Source organism: Halyomorpha halys, unplaced genomic scaffold, assembly GCF_000696795.3.
Source record: "Halyomorpha halys isolate HHAL.00 unplaced genomic scaffold, Hhal_1.1 Scaffold1232.1, whole genome shotgun sequence".
Lineage (NCBI taxonomy): Eukaryota > Metazoa > Arthropoda > Insecta > Hemiptera > Pentatomidae > Halyomorpha > Halyomorpha halys.
Genome location: NW_027106428.1, coordinates 2607 through 26823, shown reverse-complemented (window position 1 = coordinate 26823; position 24217 = coordinate 2607). Strand labels below are relative to the sequence as shown.

Sequence of the window (24217 nt, the reverse complement as noted above, 5' to 3'; positions counted from 1 at the left end):
ATGTTTTCCTAAAGGAAATTTAATGAGTTTTCCAAGGGTTGTTTCAAATTTATTGTAGAACCAATAATTAAGGAGATTTAGCTATTTTTAAGGATAAAAGTATTATTCAGAAATAAAAACTCAGATTCTGTCTTTATGGTTGAGAATCGGACAAGTCAAGAGGACACTTATTGTAGTACTAGAGGTGTAGAATCACCACCCCGAGTTTCTCGACTTCATGCTATTACTTAATCATTAGTACACCCTATATGAATGATATTAAATTTCAAAATCTAACCATAAATTGTAACCTATTATATTTTTAGATTAATTCCTAGACCTATGTTTGAATAAAAACTAAATCAGATAATTTATTTTTTTAGTTAGATAATAAAATTAAAATTATTTTTAGTGAAAAGCTTGTTATTAATTAATTTATTATGCAATATATAATTACAATAATTGTTGGGAACACAATATTATTATTATTTTTACTATAATATTCATTTAATAATAAATATATATGCATAATATTATGAACTAGAATTTATGTAAATGACTATGCCAGGCACATCAATTGTTAAAAGCACATTAGTAAAATGAAATAAATATAAAGGTGCGATTTAATTTCAGTAAAGTCCATAATTACTTTGTTTCTTTAAAGCATACTATATAATAAAATACAATAAAAAAAACTATTTTGCTACAATAGACACAGAATCATCACATTCCATATCGCCGGTGCAAAGAGAAAGTGAAAAATCTAAAAATTTTCATTGTATTTTATCATGGTTTTCTATCTTCTTCTAAATATCTATATAATATATATAAAACCTAAATACATGACGTCACCAATTAAAATTGACATATTTCAAAATAAGAAGTTAGCTACTACCTTAAATTTAGAACCATAATTCAAACAAAATGCTCTCAGAAACTTTCAGATAAGCTGATTTTTTATTGCACCGATGATATGATATGACACTCAAGGAAAAAAATTATTAATATTTTTTTTACTTAACTAATTCTTCATATGCACATAAATCAAATTCAATGGGTTTGGATGTAAATATAACAACTATTTCTTTATTATTTAAATTCACAGTGAACATCGTTAACCATAAAGGTTTTATCACTACAGACACAGAAGCTATTGATAATTGGGGAGACATTGTATATAAATGTTTAAGTGGAATTTAAAATTGAGCATATTTTTTTTCCTTGAGTAAAATTTATTTTTAAAAAACAAATTGATTAATAACAATACAACGGCGGTTGAAATAGACTATTGTTTTTCCATGATAAAGGATTGCATCAAAACCTTAATTTTATTTTCCAAGATAAAATCATTTCATCACTTCTAAATGTTCTTCCTACAGATGAATCAGAGATGGACAAAAATTAGCTATATTTCAAACTAACAGCTAAAATTGCCATGGATACGACCCTTATTCATGAATGAATCAATGATAAATAAATATCGTATCCATGGCAATTTTAGCTATTAGTTTCAACTATAGCTAAATTTTCCCCATCTCTGATCTATCATAATGATGTATACACTTGAATTATAGATTGATATGAGGAAAAAATGGTCGGGGGTTGTGGTCAGCAAAGTTACACAAATAAACAAAACTTTTTTATTTATGTGACTTTCGACCTGAATTTCAGTCCTTCATCACGGCTGAAAAACAAAACGAGATAACAACCTTAATTCAGAGAAACATAAAGATAAAAATAAAAAAATAATTAAAAAACTTGGAAATATACACAAAAATAAATTTGGTTGATTGATACTAACAGAAGATAAATTATAATATTGTATAGGTAAGAATTATACAAAATTAATTCTTCATCAGCACAAATAAATAAGTTTTGTTTATTTATGTATATTTGCTGACCACAACCCTGACCCCTGACCATCTTCTCCTCATAAATCTATTATATGTATTAAAATATTTTGTTTTCAATCATTTTTTAAACTTATATTAATGTCATCAATTAACTGATATTTAATGTTATACATAATTTAAAATAATTGTCATTTTCAACCCCTTTGCTCTATTGTTTCTAAGCTACTATAGCTTGAACGCAATTACATTAAAAGTAAACCATGCCAAACAAATTTATTCTAATTTAGAATATTTTAATAGTAAAATTTATTTCCATCAAATCAAAATATAACCTTTAAAACATACGAGAAAAAGTGCATCTTGGATCCAAACGCTAGCCGTTAAGTGAACAATAAATTGAGCCAAAGTATTTATAAGAATAATTTTATTCATTAAAAAATTAATTATTCAACAATATTTTATGATTTTTTTTTAAATTATCACATTGGACAGCAAAGTACTTTCATTGATCACAGCAATAAAAATGCTTATATATATATATAAAACAAAGAATTAAATAAAAACTTACTAACAATAGGAATAGTGTATACATAAGTATCTAAATAAATAATTAGGAACAGAGAAACATTTAATATTAACTAATTAAAAATAGATATATTAAACTTATGTAACATCTAAATATGGTTAGAAAGTACAGTTATATTTTGTACGAAATTCAGACAAAAGAAATATATTCATAAAAGGAATATATTAATGTTTGTCTTCAATTATATATAAGTAAAATAATTTAAACTAAACAATATCTGAATTTAGAACGCTATGAAAATCCTAAAAACAAACAATAAAATTTATTAAAATAGAGAATTAAAATTACAATTACACTCTGTTATATTTATGATATGCTTGTGTAAATGGAACTGTTTCAAAATATTATCTTTATAATAATCTAAAAAATATTATAAATTTTAAAAGTACCTCTTTAAAAACAATATAACTAACACCAAGGAGAATCTAAAAACGATGAAATAACAATTATTAAAAAACAAAACAACTTAAATCATAACATCAAAAAACCTACGTAAGTCGGTAGGTTAATAAATTGGGATCTCTGGACTGGTAGATGAAAAAATCTTGTCGTGAGAGGATTCCATGCTGAAAAACAAAAAAAAATATATAGATCAATATACAAGTTAGACAAAAAAAAAAATAATAGTATTATTTTTAAGGTTGAATCAATTTCTTGGATGATAGAAGTGAAATCATTACAGTATTCCAAAGCATAGGAAATGGATGCCCAACCATACATCAACATCAACAACAAACTCAAATATTCATCCATGCATCTGGTGGGATAAGCTGGTTGTAGAATATTATGAGTTCTAAGCATTTTTTACAATGAGGTTTCGTTCAATCTAGGGATTTGCTACACAGAGGTTCATTAAATTAAGGGATTTATTATATTGAAGTTCATTGTATCAAGGGATTTTTTATATTGAGGTTCACTATATCTAGAGATTAGATGTGTAGAGGTTCATTAAATCTAAGGATTTATTATTTTGAGGTTTGTTATATCTAGGGATTTGTTAAAATAAAGTTCATTATACCTAGGGATTTGTAATATTCCTCGATATAAGAAACCTCAATATAATAAATCTCTAGATATAATGAACCCCAATATATTACAATATTGTATATAAATCAATATTGTTATATTGAGGTTCATTATACCTAGGAATGACTAAAAATTTGTTTTATTAAGGTTCACACATTTACGTATTGACTACTTTTTAGTAAATATTTGTATATATTAAATAGAACATCATTAAAATGAATAATATGTATATTATAAGAATATACCCACTGTATCTGAAATATCTAGATGGCAGATACAGTCTTATTTTGCAAAACCTGAAAAATAATGGTATTTAGGTCCACTCTCAATGTCAGGAAATAAGGGACATTATGGTCGGTCTTTACCTCTAAATTTGTTCAAATACAAATCATTAAGAAACTATCACCTCTAAAGTTGTTCCAAAACAAATCCTTAGAGAATCTTGACCTCTAAATTTGTTCCAACACAAAACCTTAACCTCTAAAGTTGTTCAAATGCAAATCATTACAAAGCCAAGGTTAGCTATCGTAAAAATAAAAAATGAAATGTAACTGATTAAGATAAGTTAAGATCTTATTAAAAGATTTAATTAATGCAATTAAATTTCTATTCCTAGGAAAATTCAAAAAATCAGTAATACCACACAAAAACAATGATTCTATCAATAATAAATCATGCCAATGAGACAAGTGTCATAGCAACCCACTTGTTTATTTATTTTCCAAACAACCAGTTTTTATCTGACGACAATCTTTAGATAAGTTCCAATGGTTCTTATCTTAGTGCTTGTCAATTTATGACTTTATTCAACTTCCAACATCCTTTCACCCTGGCTTGTCAATTGAGAACAGAAAGGAGAGGGGTCGTTGAAAGATCTACATATGAATTAGCTTAAATAAAGTTATTAAGACCAAAAATGGTTATTTCAAATATAAATAAAATGCATTTTTTTGTATTTAAATTAGCAGGTTTAAAGCAATACTTTTAAATAATAATTACTTGGATCTCTTAATACTATTTTGGATATGGCGGTAATCCAAAAAGTTCAGGTTTAAAATCTTCTAATGATTTCAGAACAAGCGTTGCTTCTTTTGTCATTTCTACAGGAACATAATTCTCTGGAATCATTACAACTTGCATTCCAGCAGCTATACCACCAGTGACCCCGTTTGGTGCATCTTCAAAAACTAAGCACTGAAAACAGAAAGGCGAGAGAAACAAATTAATCAATGGCAAACAAAACACAAAACTAGGAAAGAGTAATAAATTACACAGAAAATTAATAAAGTTTTTTGGTATGATGGACATTTTATAAGACAGAGAATTTTATAAGAACCTGAAGAAATTTTCATCGGTATTCAAAACTTTAATCATTTTTCACAAAAATATTTAAAGCAGTGACCCAAACATATGAGTTTTCTACCAAAAGTTATTTTATCCAGTACTCAAAAGTCAACTTTTAGGTTTTATAACAAATTAAAATTCTACCCTCAAAACCTATTCAGTTTATTTTAAATTTTGACTAACAGCTATTAATTAATATTTTAAATAAAAATATAATTTATCTACTATAGATGCTCCCATTATAATAATATTCCAAAAGAGAACATATAGACTTCTGAGAGAAAATAAATCTTATGGGCCGTCAATGTCAAATAAAAAATTTGAAATTTCCAAGGTTAAACATAATATAAACATGTTTTAAAAGCATGATCCTCAATTATGTTTTACAACCATATTTACTCAACTATTTCAAGGTTTATCGTCCTGATCTACTTTCGAAACAACTGACTTACATAATGTATAAAGATCAATAATACCAAGGATACAAAATGGTTAGTTAAGACACTTTTTTTTTTTTGTTTATCAATAAGTTAAAATTTGTTCACATTGATATAAAATTAAAGAGATAAATTTTGTAAAACAATAATAAATAAAATAAGTGAAACAACACAAAATGATTTAGAAATATATTTTTGCAAAACTGGCATATTATCCCTGAAACCAAATTTAACTTTGAAATAAGAATTCAGTTCTATTTCAAACTTCTTTCCAATACGTTGGTGAAGTGCCAAGATTATTACTGAATTTTTTTCTCTCTTTTTAGCCACACATTAGATTAGTTTCATCATAAAAAAAAAACTTCACAAACCTTTTCAGGGGGTGGAGGGTTAGGAAATCTGTTAGCAGTAATCAAAAATATATCAGGAGCTGGTTTGCCATTAACTACTTCTGAATCCGTACTGCCGGTCACCATATGACTAAAAAGTTTAAATAAATGCATATGACTGGCGGTTTTGATTTTACATTTCTGTTCACCACTACTTGTTGCAATAGCCATTGGGATTTTGTGATGATGCAAATGACAAATGAGTTTCTCAGCTCCTAGGAACAGAAAACAGAAAGTAAAAATAACACAGAGAGTTTATATGCTTGCATTTTAATGATATCTACAAACCTGGTTTAATAGGAGGGTTTTCCAAAGCTGGTTTCTGCAAAGCTTGAACTTTTAGTGAAAACTCTGTTGGAGTAAGGGGTAAATTTAGAGATTCAACCAATACCCGACAAGCATCATGTTCTTTAGTACCAGTAATTGCTAAGCGAAGTTCATTGTCATAAGTTTTACCAAAACTTTCAATAACTTGCCTGTATGTCTCAGTATATATAGTTTCAGTGTCTGAAATAAAAATAGAAAAATAATTAAATAAATGCAAAATTTATAAATAAATATACATTTATATGTACATGTTTGTGAACAATACATTTCTATATAAAATTTTGGCAAAAACAAAGCTGATTTACCTAAAATTGTTCCATCTAAGTCAAATATCACATGACTAACTGGAGAATAGGATGATGCCATAGAAAAATTTCTGAATCTACCTAAAATATTAAAAAAATACTTGAACTGCAAAATATTCATTGGAGCCTGCCAAAAGGCGAAATGCAGGACTTAAGGACAAACTTTCTAATTTATACAAGCGTTATCTGTTCCTTCCAAAGAGCTGAGAAGAAATATGATGACAATAGCTAAGAGTTTTTTTGTTCCAAGAAATTGCAAGTAAAACTGACAATGTTGTAATTTCCAGATACTTTAAACCTATTTTATTTCATTTACTGCCAATTTTCAGGAAGAAAAATACTTTATTAAAAATGTCGAACTATCTTTCTACGATAAGATAATTTATTATTGATTTCTAAAAAACTGAATAGATATTGATCTAGTATTTATTTTTGCATTAGCATCTCATATAACATTTTACTTACCAAAAGCGAACCAAAATTTTGATCTATACATTAAGTTGAACAATTATTAAAAATTAAATTTTTAATAATAAACAAATCATGATTAAACCTAGCATGTTTTGTCTGGATTTAAAATACCTAATTTTTTTATCAACTGTGCTTGAAACATTGCCTTAATTACTTTAGAATTATAAGAATCAGGAACTATAGGCTTATATGATTAATTTTGTGGCGAGAAAAACCAGGTAAGTCGTATTGTCTAAAATTTAGTCAACTAGGTGTAAACCGCCCAGGAGACGTCTTTTAAGTTGTGTTGAATTGGTTTAGTCTAGTTGCTTTCTATTGAGTAGAAAATCTAAAAAAAAAAAAAGCTACTGGACCTAACACAACTTATAAAACTTCCGAGGACGGTTCACACACTGTTAACATAATTTTAGACAATTTGACTTATCTAGTTTTTCACGACAACTACAAAATTACATATTAATGTTTTTGAGGAACTAGAGGCAGACGAGATTCTTCTTTACGGCGCATAGTTATCTTGGACATTGAATCATTTGCGAACTCAATATACTGAACTAGTTTAATAATAACATATCAGTTCAATGTTCCACAATAATGATATTTTCTGATGAACGAATCTCGTTTATCTTACAAGCACCAATTGTTTTTCATAGCTTAAGGAATAAACATAAATATCTTTATAATGAAGACACACTGTTTTCACATGGTTACTGTTTTTAATCATCTAAAACAATTATTACGCCAAAAAATAACTGGAAGTTGACAAACTCAATTTAAAAAATTTTCTGAAAATAAATCCAAAAATAAAATTAAGACACATATAACGTAAATTTTCATTATTATTATTGTCCACTATATTTGATCGATAAACCCTGTTTCGCGTGAGACTATATCGGACTATAAGAGTAGAGAGCAGCCTATTGACGAGTAAGAGGATGGTTATGAAGACGAGTGAGGAAGAAAGTGCCAAAGTCGGTTGTACAACGCCTAATAATCAACATTTTGGTGTGAAGGGAGGGAACGCTCAGGAGATATTTTTATTGAAATTTCATGTACATTATGGTAAAAACACCCTTTCAGAGGCAAGAGTGTTTAATTCGCACAAAATAAGTTCTCTTTAGTCTCTTTGGGGCACTGACAGGTTCTCTACTTCGTCAGCAAGTATTTTGGGGGCTTTTCAATTTTTTCAATTTTCAATTTCAACATCCTTCACTACCCTTTCCAAAAATCCACAAATCCTAAGGACTAGTTTCCGCTGGATTAGAAATCTGGTGCTTTCCATTAGCGTAAGCACAACCTTAACAGTGCCTGGAAGCTGGTTCTCTGTAGTAACGTCGAAAGACTAGTACCGCTTCGGCTGTCCTTCGTTAATCTGAGCTTTTCTCTACTAGCTTATAACTTATTCCTACCTGCCATCTAATTTTGGTAATTCTGAGAAAATACAGTATCGAGCTCTTCTGAGAGTTCGTGATGACTACCCTTGATACACTCTCAATCCTTGCCAAAAAACCAGGGACTGTTTTGAGCGTCAGAAACGGTTCCTTTTTGTGCTGGTGCTATTCGGAACAAACCTACGACAGTTTAATTATTGGTACGATCATTTTTGAAACGGGAAATTTGGAACATTAAATTCAATTTTACATAGGTCCATACTTTTGTTTTAAACATAATTACTTCTCTTGTTCTATTTACATCCAATCACATATGCGGTGTTTGTTCTAGCCATGCGAAGAGACACATTAATGTGGTTGCTGAGGGTAAGGCTAGGCTATTTTGGTCCTGGTCTCTGTTTCATAATAAAGTACAAACTAATACTATTAGTCTTGTCGATTTAACTTAATACAATTACACTGACTTGTACAAGTAACTTTTGTACTTTAGTATTTTTTAACTCCTGTAATATCAATTATAACCATCCCTACTATGATTAAAACAAGCATATTGTTATTACCACGTTGTTTCTACACTTGTATTAAGAAGCAATACTAGTAGCTTTCATTAAGAAACAGGGCCCAGAAGACAAGAGCAGTAAAATATGTTTCTAAACGATTCTTGCACAAAAAAAAAGTAATACACTACTTCACATGGGCAAGTTTACCTTAAGGTGGGTGACATGACCATATACAGGACACTTTCAACTGAACAAGCATCTCTATAACGTGAGATTAATAAAATCATCAATTTGCAGGTTCTGCATAAAGGATGATGAGACCGCTTATCATACAATTTGCAAATGTGATTCCTCACTTTCCATCGTAATGTAAGCCTTTCGAGACGGTTGATCAGTATTCAATGTCCAAATTTGCAAAGGCATCTAGCCTATTTTGAACAAAGTAAAAGACGGCGTACGGCCTTTAGTGACCGAGGTGCAAACTTGCCGAAGAAAAAAGAAACCATAACCACTTCATCAACTAATATCTACAATTATGTTCTTAAAGTTGAAGTTATATCGTAATACCATATTATGGTATATTGTTTATGGTATTTAGGGTATTTTGATGGAACTGAAACAAAACTTCTCTTACTAAACGTAAGAAATACCAGCGCACTCTGGTGTCTTGTCTTTTTCAGAATGCCTTCAAACATTACACCAACTTGTTGTTTATGCCTATCGATACTAAAGCCAGTTTAACTGTTTTGTTGACATCCTAGGGCGTGTTCAATGTTATTTTAATTTTCAAATGATTGGACTTTTTTGAGATCTGAAATTAAGGAATGGCCAAATCTCGTTCGGGTTTAATTTCAACAGGAATAGCAGTCCTCTCTTTCCTATTGATTATAATCGCTTTCTCAACTCCATACTGGTTAGAAACTGATGAAAAACTAAGTAAACCTAAATTTAGAAGAATTGGTGAGTGGCATTTTAAACTACTTAATCAATTGTTTATGTTTTAATTATTATGCAGTTCCAGCCCTAAATGACTCTTGTTTACTTTAATATTCTTGTTTAAAATGTTTATAAGTTAATGATGAAACAGTGGGATAATTGTGAGTATAAGTTCACATTTACTTATTTATATGAATTTTTCGATTATATACTGTCTAAATAAACTTTAATACTTGCTGAAATTTCGTAGAAATTAACTAAAAACTTGGTTTAATGAACACACTGTTATTCCTTATACTTTCTTTTGCTAATTTAAGCTTACTTAGTAACACTTATATGATTTTTCTATTTATAATTTTTAACATATTGCTAGATAATTCAATAATTGAAGTTATTTATGAACAGTATTCTGTGAATAATTTTATGAAATTACATTTTCTATTATTAACTTTCAATATATTTGAAAGCATTGATTACATTTTTGTTAATAAATATGATAATATCGTATAATGTGTTGTTAAAAAACACTTAATTTAAATTGATGTTTTTAACTTATCTTGTTAAGGTGAACACTGTTATATTGCCCATTTAAGTCAGTTTTTTAAGAATTCTTCAATGTTATATGTTATCCTTCATGAAATATTTTTTTGAAAAAAATTTTTTATTGTTTATGGGTTTGTTTTTTATTATTAATTTTTTTTTTTTTACTCCTGACTTATGTATGTTGTTCCTTACTATTGTATTCTATGGTTTTAGTTTATTGCTTGTTATGTTGACAGGTTTGTGGGAAGTATGTTTTGTTGAATTCAAGGAGCCCCATTTCTGGTATGATACTACATATGGAAGTTGTTGGTGGATATTCGAGGAGGAATTTTATATTATATTCGATTTCCTTTTACCTGGTAAGTTGCTTGATTACTTTAGTACAAGTTCTAAATTATTGTTTATGAAGATGCTGAAAATCTATTTATATATTACTATCACTTAACGTTCTTACTTGATTTTAATAGCAAATATCTTCTATTCAAGGTTTTAAGTTAAAAGAAAAATTAATAAAATTAACTGATCACTCTTGTTTATTTACCTTTTTATGTTTAAATGGTTAAACAATATACATCGTAAAGACAGACAATATACATATTCTGAATTTCTACTGTAGCTCATATAGGTTTAATCAACAACTTGTTTTATTCTTCATTGTTATTTTATTTATTTTTAAATTTAAAGAAGTAAGTGAGAAATTAAGGGCCATATTAATAGACAGTTTTAAAGTGATAAATAGAATTACTCACGAAAGTGGTATTTTATATCTAAAAGACAACCGAACCACCTAGGGCCTCCATCAATCAAAGTTGGAACCTGAATTCAAATAAATACAAGTTTTTGTTTATATCAGATTGCAACTTGCAACATTGGTTGGACTTATAGTACGTAAGTACACATTGATCAAGTGAGATAGTTTTGGTAGATTTAAGAACATAATGCTGATTCTTGGACGAGAGAAATATATGAGAAAAATAAAATTGAAATCTGGAGCTTGCTGAAGAATTATTTTCAGGAAAAGCAAATCCATTCCCTGAACTTTTTAAGATTTAAAAGAATTTTGTTGAAGAATAATAATTTTTTTTTTTATATTCTTAGTTAGTAAATGCTGTTAATCCACATAAATCTATGTTCAAATATTGTGATCTGTTATCTTGTAAAAGTGTTGTGTAACTAAAATGAATAAACAATACTGTTTCTCTTTTGTTAATATACATTGCAACAATAATATAAAAGTTTGTTGTTTTTATTTGCCACAGTGTGGTTAGTATTATTACAAAAAAAAAAATTAAGAAGTTATCCATCATATTATTTTGATATAAAATTGTGATTAGCCTTTGTGTACATCTCCATCTACTTGTCATCCCTTTAATTGCACTATATTGCTTAAATATTGTTCAACTTGACTTAATTATATATTATCAAGCTTCTATGTGTAAATGGTGAAAATTTATTTTTTAAAAAATGAATCAATACTTGAAAAATTCATTATTAGTAATTTTTTTAATTGAATGGGATATAGATTTCCCTAACTAACTGAGTTTATTTTTGTTGTTTTTGTAATTTATAGTTTTAGTACATACCTTGTGATAATCTAGTTTTAAAACTCAATTTTAGAAGAAAAAAATGATTTAGAAATGAACTTGGCTGGTTTTGGAATTCTATGTTTCAATGTACCTTTATTTAGATAATAAAAATAATTAATAAATCAAACTAGAAAAGTATTTCATGCATAAAATGATGTATTACTTATTTAAATAGAATGAAAGTAACTTTAACTTATGAATGCTTTATTTAAACACTTTTTTTTCAGGTTGGTTTGTTTGCGTTCAGTTCTTTTTCACACTTTGTTTTACACTCCATCTGATCGCTCTTGGTTGCGTCTCGCTTTATATGATATGTAGCAGGGAAAACTACAGGTTTATTCATTTATTAGTATTCCTCGGCGGCACGCTTAATGTAGCAGGTAATTGTTTAAAATAAATCTCCTTTTGAACTTTTAAGCAGGTTCAGAAAAATAGTTATTAATTTTTCTCAGTGAAATTCGCAATTAAAGTTTCTACCTTATTTTAAGTGAATTGGGCTGTGGACAGAGATGGGCAAAAATTAGCTATAGCTAAAATTGCCATGGATATGATCCTTATTCATGAATGAGGCATTGATAAATAAATATTGTATCCATGGAAATTTTAACTATTAGTTTCATAGTTGCCCAACTCTGCCTATGGACACTGCCATATTGTGATTATATGATAATTGATAGTACTTGTGGTGGTAATGATCTATTATAATCCTGTAGGCCATTTACAGCTATGGCAGGAGCTGTGTAAACCACATGATAGTTACTGTCATGACAGTACTATCATAGCTTTAATGAAGAAGCTACTGACTCGTTAAAGCTCTTCTCACATTGATTCTTTACAGTCACTGCAGTGGTAGAAACTGTATAAACGTTGCCGTCATGACACCATTCATTGTCATGGCTGTATTGTCAGACAAGAATGTTAACCTTTGTCCCTAGACTAGGGACAAAGAGAGGTCCTTCCTGGAAAAGGCCTACCTTCGCTCTTTGACTTGGGACAAAGGGAGGTTGTTCCTGGAAAAGGCCCACCTTTACTCTTTGACTTGGGACAAAGAGGGGTCCTTCCTGGAAAGTATTTGATAATTGGGTTACTTAAAAGTATACTCTAAAACGTTTAGTAATGTAATGAGTTAAAATCTTACACTTAACATTAAAACACCAGTTGAGGTAACAATTAGAAGTTATTTTTATTTATTTATTTGTTTTGGGGGCTACTTCCTTACAGAGTTATTATGTATAATACATGGTTGTTGTTATTTTACAAGAATAGTTAATTGAAAAGTATTAGTATAAACCAATTACAAACTATACACCCAAGGTGGGCTATCTACATTTTTTACATTAAAAAAACAAAAAATAAATAAATGAATAAAAAAAAAAAAGTTTCAGTTATTTAACAATACAAAGCCTACAAGGACAAAGAACAAACAAAAACTGCATAACCTATTGAGAAGATAGTATCCAGCTCTAAGTATGAGATTTTGGGTTGTATATATAAAAATAAGTTTAAGATCCAATTGTGAGGGTACTGACAGAAATTCATACAAATGATTTGGGCTAGTATTGTTTAATTTCGGCACGTATCAGACATAGATCTCTTGTTTCCCAGGACAGTTTGATAAAAACAATTTTGAATGATGTTCCATCACAAGCTGGACAAAGCTTATGCTGGTCCAAAGTATATTTGTGTGGACCAACAATTAGAGGAATTGTGTATTTGCTGAAGAGTATTAATTGGGCAATCATTCTGAAGTAAGCTATGGGGCAGCTGATCTTTAGGTAGCTTTGAGGACCGTCCACTTTAATGAAAACTCTGAACTTCAGGATCTTGTGCGTTAGCATACAGTATATGTAGCAGCAGTGAAGCAAGTGTAACGTTAAAGCTTGTTTTAAATGACATCTTACAGCTATGGTAGGAACTATTGCTACCAATTTAATGATGGAAGGGTCATTATTGTAATTGTTACTAGTATCTAGTTATAGTTATTTTCAATCGTTAATATTTACTCTCATGGCAATACTGTCATACTGAACTAAGTAGTGTCTTACTGTCATACTTAGTTCAGTATGACAGCTGACAATGTAGGTTACAGTCATGAAAATACTATCACATGAAGGCTTGTTTTATGGAAATAAATGTTAATTTGTAATTGAAACTCATTTGAAGTAAATATTAATAGTTATTTCCAGTCCCTGCTTTTAAGTATTAATAATTTATGTTTATTTCCATACCATATAATATATCACATTCAACGATTGTATTTATTTTCAGCCTTTAGTGGAACTATTGCTGTTTACATATTTGGACTCTATGGTGATGGTCGTGACTGGATGCCCAATTGGGAGCACAATAATATTGGATGGTCTTATGCATTAGCAGTAATTGGTGTAATAGGATCATACATCTCTGGAACATTATATTTAATTGAAGCGAGGCGGCACAAAATTAAAAGGGACAAGGCAGAAAAGTCATTGGGAAGACATAGTTCTATATAATTTTTTAGCTTTATTTTATTCAATATGATCTATCTGCAAGGAAGTATTCACTAAAAAAATTTTTTTATGTCAAGTTATCTGAATTTTATTTTGACACTATTTATTTTTATATTTAAATTTTTATAACATTATTTATAATACTATTTAGTACAATTGATTTGATATAAAGTTCGATTACTTAAAAAAATTAACTTCTTTTATCATACAAAGACATTTTTATAATAAAAAAAAAAATCAAGCTGACTACGCTAAAAATGACATTATTTTTAGTTAAAACATTGCCTAGCTCTTTGTGGGAGGATTCTGATTATTACCAAAGTCGTTGAAAGAAATTACAAAAGTAATTAAAAATATTTTGTTTATAATTTATTTTATTTACATTCCAATAGCATTCTGTTTAGTAAAGATAATTGAGCATTTAGTTCCCTAAATTATAGATATGAAAAATGTGCTATGAATTAATTATTTTGCTGTAGTTTTACCATGATGTTTAAAAGTATTTACAAAATGACTAAATAGCCATAAAATCACTATTAAGTTAATTTAATTGAATTAAATTTACACTACTTATGTACTATATGTCCAACTATCATTACCATTGCTTTTGTTGGATTCACTTAAGGTCAGGGCCTAAATTTGCATTTTAATTTTAATTAGCTTATGATATCAAGTTACAAAATAATAAAAACCTGCAGGATATACCATATAATATACATTAAAAAATATATATTAAGAAAAAATTCTACCTATGCAATATGATAGCTAAAATATTCACATATACAACTAATGTGCCTATAAAAAGTTCTGAACTAAGAGAGACATTGCAGAAGAGATTAAAAATTAAATGGGAACGATTTTAAATGTAGTATAATATGAAACACTTTTTTAAAAGAAAATTTCCAATTAAAAACATCATAAATAATTGATAATATTGAACATATTACAAATAAATATGAAAATAATTAAAACAAATAAGAAAATATAGCAAATACATAAATTTATTATATTCACATAAAGAAAATGTACGTATTTAAATGGATTAAAACATTGAGTAAGGCAATTTAAAAATGAAAGTATTAGAAATTTGACAATTAGTAATTAAAAAAAAAACTAGAAATGATTGTGTTTAAATACTGCTTGACAACATAAATAAAACGTAAATGAATTTGTCAATGACATAATTTATATATGCACTTATCGTCAACTATAAAAAACAAAAGTTGACTGAAAAATTGGACCTGAATATCTAATTCGTGAAGATATTTGATCAGCTGTTTTAAAAATTGCATTCTAACAAAATATAGTACATCAGCTTTTCTTATAATTTATTACAATGATGAAAAACTACTATACTTTTTTGAATTCTGTGTTTGACACTTTTCAGTTTTTGATTTGAGATTACTTCTTTGAAGTAAGTTATTTGAGTTGAAATGTATTCTTATGTTAGCACCTTATTTATAATAGTATTAATTAATAGCGATTATTTGTATGAGACCATTAAACCCGTCCAAATAATAGATTTATAGAGCAACGTCCATTCCTAATCGAACTATTAAGACTAGGAAGTATTTCCATTATTCATAAATGTTTTCTTTGTCCAAGACTCAACTTTGTTATTTTTTTCTACAAATTGAGATCTTTAAACTTCTATTTATTTTATTATTATTTGTAATTGTTCATTACAAATTAATTTGTTTAAAAAAAGTCTAATTTTTTTTTTTATTTATTAATATTATTTGTATAAAGCACAATGACTAAGAATGTACTAGCCGAATATTTAGTGATCGTAAATATTAGTTATCGTAACTTCATTGAAGTTTGTCTTCTGTCTTGTCTTTACGGTTTTAGCTGTACATGGAAAATTATGAATTTAAATTAAGTATATTTTCACAATTTTTGATCAAATTGTTAGTATACGAATATACAAAATTTTCTCTATTTAATAAATATAATTTTTGTCCAGTAAATTAATATTTTCCCATCATATGCTGCAGTAGAAAGGGATTCGATCATCACGAAATTAATATTTGTATTTCTATAGGAAAGTTTATATAACATTTATTTTTAGTAATTCTAAGAAAGTAATTTCTTCCAGTATCCTTATTCTAAAATTAGAATTATCTTTTCTTTTTTTTTTAATCGATGTTCGTGGTTTTCCCGGATATTTATGACGATTTTCCTTGTATAATCCTAAGAAATTCTAGCCTGTTTACTTTCCTCTACATTTTTTTCATTGAGTGTGATAATAAATTTAATACAAGAAATGTTATTCTCACATATTAGTTTCATGAAATGAATCTTAATAAATTAATGATAAAACATAATCAAATAATAGCAAATGTTTTAAAGATAAAAAATTATTAATATAAACTCAAATAGTGATAAAACTATTAATCATTATTTGAGTTTTTATTTGACCTTCTTCCTTTTATTATTACACACACGGTCAATCAGCAATTTTTTAGTATGTTTTATAAAAAGTTATTGTATATAGGCTAGAACATATAAATTATATGAAGATGGATAAATACCAGAAACATTGATTATAAACAATTTTATTAAAATAATTAGGATATGGGAAGAAATTACTTTCTCAATATTACCCATCAAAATTTTTCATGTATTTTTTCTGATTAGCTGTAGCCTACTAAGATTTTATTATCAATTTTAATTATTATAGTTTAAGGAATAAATGTTTCTTTATTAAGATAGTTATTATAAATAATGATCTTCCATTTATTGTGTTAATATTTTCATTAATTTTTAATATTTTTTTATATTCTCATCATTTAAAATAAGATACGAGTTAGAATGTATCGATCGGATAATTAGTCACTCAGACCAATATGTTAAGGTATGGTAACATATTACACAAAGTGTCTGTTACATACAGTCACGAAGTACCACTCCGAAACCATTGGGTTTAATCCTGTTTCTAATAATGTTTATTAAATGTCCATCTTAAAAAAAGTTCTTACTAATTATCATACATATCTTGATATGTAATTAATCTTAATATTTCATAAAATCAGAGCCTTTATTATAGATCTGGAAATTTTTATTTGTTGTATTATTAATGCGATTATTTTATTGTTAAAATGTTTTATTTATCTGTTAGTTACTCAATAGTTTTTTTTTTATATTTTCCATCATAGTGGCAATTTAAAATTTATTGTTTAAGTAGGTTTAAGTATATTAAATATCGGTTAATAATAAATCTAATAAATGCATTACTACAAATATACCACAGCAGTTATGAAATAATTATATAAATATATTTTATTGAAATGTTTATATATTAATGTATTATAAAGTCGGTACAAATATGAGTTTTTAAAATCCTGTTCATTAGATATGTTTTGTAGTTGGTATATATGAATGTAACAGTCTTTCTCCTTAACGAGATTTATTTTTTACCCGATTATAGTCGTTTGTATCAGTTTATAGTTTATATTTTGGTTTATTTATTGAAATTTGCTGTGTGTTATTTATTGTTTCATTTTTATTCAGCTATTGTTTTCTTCATATATATATTCAGCTGAACCTCTGGATCTTCTGGAAATCAGAATGGGTTAGTTAAATTATGAAAAAACAGAATTTATTCACTATAATGATGGAAATTAAAAAATTGTCAACTTTTTTAATTTTACTGTAGGAATTTCTTATTTGTTATGTTCACTTAAAGTTGATTAATGAATCTCGTAAAGGAGGTTGTGTTTATGAATTCTCTGATTATATATTAAAAACAATTTACTTTATTCAGTTTTATAAGTCTCTAACTTAATAACTCTTCTATTTTTTTAAAATGTCTTAGTCATAAAATAATTTTGTTAATCATTGATAAGAAATATCTTTCTTCTGCCTGATACTTATTCACTGATACCGATATGTTGAGGTAGAGTGACATGTGACAAGCATTAAGTAAGTTACTTTCAGTATCTGAGGTTATGTTGTTATTAATCTTTTTTAAGAAAAATTATTTTTTCTTTTAACTTGAGACATGTTTTTGGCAATGGGTAACCTCTTGATAAATTAAAGAAAAAACCCAAAACAAAGTGTCATCAATTTTATAAAAACAAAAATTTGTTTTTGTTCTTACTTCTTTTTAAATGAAAAAAAAAAAAAGATCGGAGAATAAGTTAGTAAGCATTCTCTATTGTAATAAAGCTATTTATGGAAATAGATCTATTTCATCTGAAATATCGTAGAAAAGTATTAAGAAAATATGTCCAATATTTTTATATTTTAAGATAAAGTACAAATATGCAGTTCTCTTGGAAATAAAATCCTATTAGGTGCCAAGCACCGAGATATGTATTAAAAAATATGCCGTCCAACAATAAGTGATTTGTTTAAAGATCTTGAGTATACTTAAAAGAATGTTATTCAAATTATATACTTATTTTATGTATTTTTATACTATTGTTAATTACTGAAAATTTATACCAGATCTAAAATTTAAAACCGTCCATTTAACATTTATATTTTGTATTGTTTTATGTATATTTAGGATATCTTTATTTTTACTAATATGTTTTGTTCATTAGGAGTGATAGTTTTTTATTTTATTTTTATTTTCTGCTGTAATTCATATTATATATTAGTTAATTACCATATTTTTGTAAATAAATTGTTTTTTTAACATTTTTGTTATCTCCTTCTATACCCTGTAATCTTCCTCTAATTATTCCTTTCTCTATTATTTTTTCAGTAAGTTGGTCATATTGTTTAATTTTTGTTTTGTAACTTCAATTGCTCCTTCAGTATTCATTTAATATATTTAGCAGGCCCTGGCTGATGAGTTTTGAAGGGATTGTATTTCGCTTGGAGGAAAGAGTAAAATGGAGGGGGTATACTTCCAGGCTGAGTGACACCAGAAGGCAGATACAATTCCTTTCCTACGCATGACAGTTGAGAGTAGTAAAGAGCCCAAGAGGAAATAAAAAGACAGTTATTTCACCCCAATTTTCAATTACTTTAATGAAAATTATGTATAATTACTAGTCAAAGTTGATAAGTCTGCCAAGTATAGTGAGGGGAATAAAAAATGAGGGCTGTATCAAAACATTAAAAAAATTAATTTTTCATTCACAGCTCCATATCTTTAAAAGTACCAATAACATTAGAAAACGTAAGAGAACATCATTTAGAGTAGAGTAAGTTTTCTAAAACATGATCCCTAATGGAGCTATTTACATTCAATAGTTTTCGAGATGTAGCTTTTTAAATTGCAAGATTCCATAAAAAAAAAAAAATGCATTGAAAAATCAGAAGTTAGAGAATTTATTTTGAGGAATCTATATTTAGTAACCCATTTGACATACAGATGTGTGTTAGCACACAAATTAAAGCTAGGATATAATGTGATATAAAGTAGTTGATTTCGTTAATAGTAGGAGTTGTAGTTTATATGATATTTGCTAAAATCAATTAATTTATTGCAGTTCAGGCAAAATTTTATATGTAAAAGCTATATTCATATGCGCTTATCTTAAAAACTACTACCCTAGGAAGAAACATGACATAAACTACTTTATAGTAAGTTAAATTACCTATAGTTTGAGTGCTGGCAGACATATGTACGTCTTATGGTTCCAGAGATATATATATATTTTTCAACAATTCAATCTGAACTACTAGAAATCAACTTTTTTTAGCAAATGTAATGAAAACTACCACTTCTAGGAAGTTCAATGTCATAAATTACTTTATAAAACATTAGTGCTAACAGACATTTGTACATCGAATGGTTTCTGAGATATAGATTTCTCATCGTAAATTCATTAACTAATGATTTTTTATGAAATATTGCATTTAAGAAAACTGTATCCCTGGAACTATTGAATGTAAACAGCTCTGTGAGGGCTCATATTTTAGCAAATTTACTCTACTTTAAATTATGTTATTTTGGTTTTCTAGTGTTAGTTTTAAAAATTATTTTTTTTAAAACTTTGAAACAGCTGCCATTTTTCATTCTCCCTACCTTTACTTGGCAAACTCACCAATTTTGACTAGTAATTATGCATAGTTTTCATTAGAAATAATAAAAATTGGGGTGAAAAAAAAATGTTGAGAACTACTCAAAAGTGTGCTCATATTTTTTTTGTTATTTATATAGGTTTTTGAATTACCATTAATCCTCCGTCACTTTTCTTTTAATATTTTTACTTTTTTCTTTTAAATAGATATCTTTCTGCATTATATCAGAAATAATTACTTATTTATATCAAACTTTACATTTTAATGCTTTCCTTAAAAGCAATTAATTTTTTATTAACTATTTCTAGAAAACAACAATAAGAAATCATGTTAACTTTTTTTTTTTTTTTTGCAAACGTCTTGAAAACTACTACTCCTATGAAGATAAACATTATGAACTAGCTTTAATTTGAGTGCTAATAGACATTTATATGTCTCATGGTTACTGAGATAAAGATTTTCACCAAAAAATTCAGTAACTACTGATTTTTCGTTATATATTTCATATGTTGCTTTTTAAAAAACTGTGTCTCCAGAACTATTCAATGTTAACGGCTCTATTATGGCTCATATTTTAGCAAATTTATTCAACTTTGAATGATGTTCTTTTAGGTTTTCTATTGTTGTTGTTAGTTTTAAAGATATAGAGCTCTGAATGAAAAATTAATTTTTTCAACGCTTTGAAACAGGCGCCATTTTGTATTCCCTTAACTATACTTGGCAGACTCATCAAGTTTGACTAATAATTATACATAGTTTTCATTAAAGTAATAAAAAATTGGGGTGAAATATTTGACTTTTTCCGATCTGAGTGGAGGAATATCTTTATAAAACAATATCAGAACCGAAGAATTGTGCTTTAAGGGTAGCAATTTCCAATATATTCACTCGTTATTTGGATAATTAGATAGTTCTGAATTTAATAACAAAGAGGCAATATTTCGAAAATTTATTTAATCACGATTTGATAGTAAATGGAGAATAAATATTATTAAAATTCATTTCATATCTCTCATGTAAAATATATTTGAAATGAATTATATTTAAATATCATTATGTTATATACTAATTTTAACATATGAAATATTGCTAGGACACCTACGAATGTTATTTTCCCCACTCTTAAAACTAATTTACTCTTCTCAAAAAAATTATCTGTGAATTATTTGTTCAATAACAAGAATGTCGCTACCAGTACTTCACCGCTTCAGAACTATCTCGTACAATCACATGTGTAAAATACAATCATTCCGATTGGACCCGTTGACAAGGTAACCTAAAGTTTTATTATCAAAGAAATTTTTTTGTTTGAAAACAGAAACTCGTTTTTTTTTTGTTTACAAACAATATATTGTTAATTATAAGTTCTTATCAATGAATTGGCTTTGATTTGTACCTTCATTATCGCTATTAGGCAATGGAGTGGCATAAAACGTAACCTTCAAAGCAAAAGTGAATCCAAAGAGGTTACGTCCTTGGGGTTTAGGTTTACGTTGAGGTTAATAGGAATATCCACCATTGTAATCTAAACCGAAACAGAAAGCTGTCTAGTGATTGGCCCGTACTCTTCTACTCCTCAGCCATGCCCCTGGTTCATCATGAGGCCCGCCTTTTTGGATTCACTTTTCCTGCTAGCTTATTCTCTTCAATATACTTCTTCCTCTAAGTAGAAAACGCTTTTCCATCCATTTTCCATCTTTATCAGTTATAGTTTTTATATTACCATAAATCATGTTATTATTATCTTATAAAGGTTTCTGATGAAGTTAACTTTCATATCACGGATTAGTTAAAAATTAAAATTTAACATACGAATTTTACGAACGGAAAGTCCTCCGTACATGGATGGGAAGAACAGTGAACTGCTTGCAGAGACTGGTCAGTCAATGTCTCATGATATGAAAGTAAGGAGGTTAAGACGGGCGGGACATGTGGCTTGAAGAGATCCATCAGGACGCATCTACACAACAATGAATGCCAGTATAGTTGACAAGAGACCACGCGGGAGGACAAAAACCATATGGAAGGACAGAGTTGACAAAGATGAGAAAGAGCTGAAGACAGCAAACTGAAAAGCAGTAGCCCAAGACAGTTAATACTCAGTCATTAGGCCAGTAAGATCCATTCGAGTTAGGTGAGAGAAGTAGCAATTAATGCCCAATCACTCTTAATAACTGCTACAGCCACGGCGCCATGTTACTGCGATCGAAAGAAAAAAAACTTTTTGCACTCATTTATCTTGGAAAGTACTAAGATAAATGATATTGTAATATATTGTATTACAATGACCCGGGTTCGGATTCGGTTGTAGTAGATAATTCATTTATCTTTAACTGTAGCCGTGAGTCAGTCCTGTAGGTTCGAGACCTCTCGTGGGTCCACCCAGTCTCATGAAGTGGGTAACCTTAATCGGGTATTTGCTAGTAAAGCGTTATCCTTCACCTCCTTGTACGACCGTTGGTCCAGTAACAGTACTTCCTAACTAAATACCCCTTACCCTATTATGGGTTGTAGCGGAACAGATTTAATTATTTTTTAATAATAATTAATTATACAGATTAAGTATTGTACAATATTTTTTAAAAATATGATTGTATTATATAAATATTAGAATTATTTGAACAGTTTATCTATGCCTCATTTTAAACTGTATTTTTAGGAACAAACATTTCTCTGCATTAGCAAGCGGAATAAATAAGCCGAGGACACCAAATATTAGCAATATTTTTTTGGAAAGATGTAAGTTTTGTAATAAATTTTACTCTATTCTTTCAAATAAGTTATAATCCTACGGATTATGACATTAAAATGGCCATTATTTGAATTTTAATTATTTATAAAGTTTGTAACAAGATAATGAAAAACGAATTCCTCAAAGAAATATCACTTGGAAATAGCAAAAAGTATTTTGGATAATGGTAGAATGCGGTAATTAAAACGGGCTTCTATGGTGTCAGCGATTCTAATTTTTAATTAGAATTAATAAATCATCATTTTGTGGAATTAATTTGACAAATATCATGAATACTGCTTAGTTTTTAATTAGAATTTTGATGACGCAATGAGAGGGATGCGCAGGGATCTCAAAGAGTCCTGCTCTACCTCTCATAGAGTGAGCTCAGGGATCCTCAGTGAAAATATTGTATATAAGAGTGGCAAATGCGACTGAAACTACATATTTTTTTTTTATGTACATAGTTTAATTATGTTTATTTTCTTTATCCTTTTGTTTGTATATATTTAGAGATATATTTTATTTATTGTTATGTCATTTTATTTTAGTATGAATGTGGTCGGTTATCACTATTACTTGTTGCCCAATAATGTTGCGGCAGATTGTAATATTTATTAATAAATAAAAATTTGAATTAAAAAAAAAAGAATTTTGATAACATAACTATTTTTATAGCGTGTCTTAGATTTTGACCGTATCACGGATCAGCCAAAAGTTAAATGTAATATACACTGGACCAAAATGTTTCTAATCTAGAATCCCGGGCACTGCACCGGAATTTTTCTAATCCTTATAATGTAATAATTAAAGTATAGATTTCAGCACCGGGAGAGTCACTTGCGGAGAACTGCACCCTTTCGATCCAGTGTACACTAACCTAATCATCGAAAATATTTACAAAGAGATTCAGTCATGGATGTGCAAGCGAGTCGACACTACAGACAGCCAGAAGCTTCCTGTGTTGGAGAGAGCTACCGCCCTGAACAGACTCCTGATGACCCACTGCTTCGACGTCCTGCTCACCAGGGACTGCCCCTTCTCCAGGTACGAACTCCATTCTCCAGACGACGAGATTTGCCTACCGGCCATATGTGCCATCATCGATAAGGCCAAACAGTATCAAGGGAGCCATTTTATTGTCGGTAAGTTTACGTTGTTATTATTGTAAAGTATTCATAAAAGTGTCAGACCTTACTTCAACGTTTCAAAGAACGGCGGTCATTTGAGCATTTCACAACAAAATATTATAGAAAAATTTACTGGGGCACCTCACCAATTTCACTTTCTGCCCTTATGTCCCCAAGTTGTGTGTAGATTAATGGACTCATGTTTGAGTTATTGT

General features: G+C 28.4%; 3 protein-coding genes across 4 annotated transcripts; 2 read left to right on the top strand and 1 right to left on the bottom strand.

Annotated features, from left to right (window-relative positions):
- Positions 1-584: 584 nt before the first annotated feature.
- On the bottom strand, positions 585-6438 carry LOC106688904 (probable pseudouridine-5'-phosphatase). 2 transcript variants are annotated; one of them, XR_001344379.3, is made up of 6 exons: positions 6247-6438; positions 5903-6121; positions 5597-5829; positions 4444-4638; positions 3694-3740; positions 585-2984 (listed from the first exon to the last, which is right to left on the bottom strand). XR_001344379.3 is itself a non-coding variant. In XM_014433601.3 (5 exons), the coding sequence occupies exons 1-4, from the start codon at positions 6365-6367 to the stop codon at positions 4459-4461; spliced, it is 753 nt and encodes a 250-aa protein (XP_014289087.1). In that variant the 5' UTR covers positions 6368-6437; the 3' UTR covers positions 585-2984; positions 4444-4458. The 2 variants fall into 2 exon arrangements, 1 of the variants encoding a protein (XP_014289087.1); XM_014433601.3 differs by lacking the exon at positions 3694-3740 and having other exon boundaries at positions 6247-6437.
- A 2882-nt stretch (positions 6439-9320) lies between these two features.
- On the top strand, positions 9321-14525 carry kune (kune-kune). Its single transcript, XM_014433602.3, has 4 exons — positions 9321-9565; positions 10321-10443; positions 11898-12050; positions 13939-14525. The coding sequence occupies exons 1-4, from the start codon at positions 9430-9432 to the stop codon at positions 14160-14162; spliced, it is 636 nt and encodes a 211-aa protein (XP_014289088.1). The 5' UTR covers positions 9321-9429; the 3' UTR covers positions 14163-14525.
- Positions 14526-21242: 6717 nt separating this feature from the next.
- Positions 21243-24017, top strand: LOC106688901 (2-oxoglutarate dehydrogenase-like, mitochondrial; the record flags this gene model as incomplete). Its single annotated transcript, XM_014433599.2, is given in 3 exon segments — positions 21243-21412; positions 22801-22880; positions 23691-24017. Coding segments are annotated over 3 exon segments (496 nt in total), but the record flags the coding sequence as incomplete, so codon positions are not given.
- Between the last annotated feature and the right edge of the window lie 200 nt (positions 24018-24217).

What these genes read in the sequence shown, in the direction of transcription:
- LOC106688904 (XM_014433601.3), bottom strand. Translation starts at nt 6,367, where the DNA reads ATGAATATTTTGCAGTTCAAGTATTTTTTTAATATTTTAGGTAGATTC. An exon ending in CTTAGATGGAACAATTTTAG is followed by an intron (nt 6,122 to 6,246) that starts GTAAATCAGCTT and finishes TTTTTATTTCAG; the next exon opens with ACACTGAAACTATATATACT. An exon ending in AAACCCTCCTATTAAACCAG is followed by an intron (nt 5,830 to 5,902) that starts GTTTGTAGATAT and finishes TTCTGTTCCTAG; the next exon opens with GAGCTGAGAAACTCATTTGT.
- kune (XM_014433602.3), top strand. Translation starts at nt 9,430, where the DNA reads ATGGCCAAATCTCGTTCGGGTTTAATTTCAACAGGAATAGCAGTCCTC. An exon ending in ACCTAAATTTAGAAGAATTG is followed by an intron (nt 9,566 to 10,320) that starts GTGAGTGGCATT and finishes TTATGTTGACAG; the next exon opens with GTTTGTGGGAAGTATGTTTT. An exon ending in ATTCGATTTCCTTTTACCTG is followed by an intron (nt 10,444 to 11,897) that starts GTAAGTTGCTTG and finishes CTTTTTTTTCAG; the next exon opens with GTTGGTTTGTTTGCGTTCAG.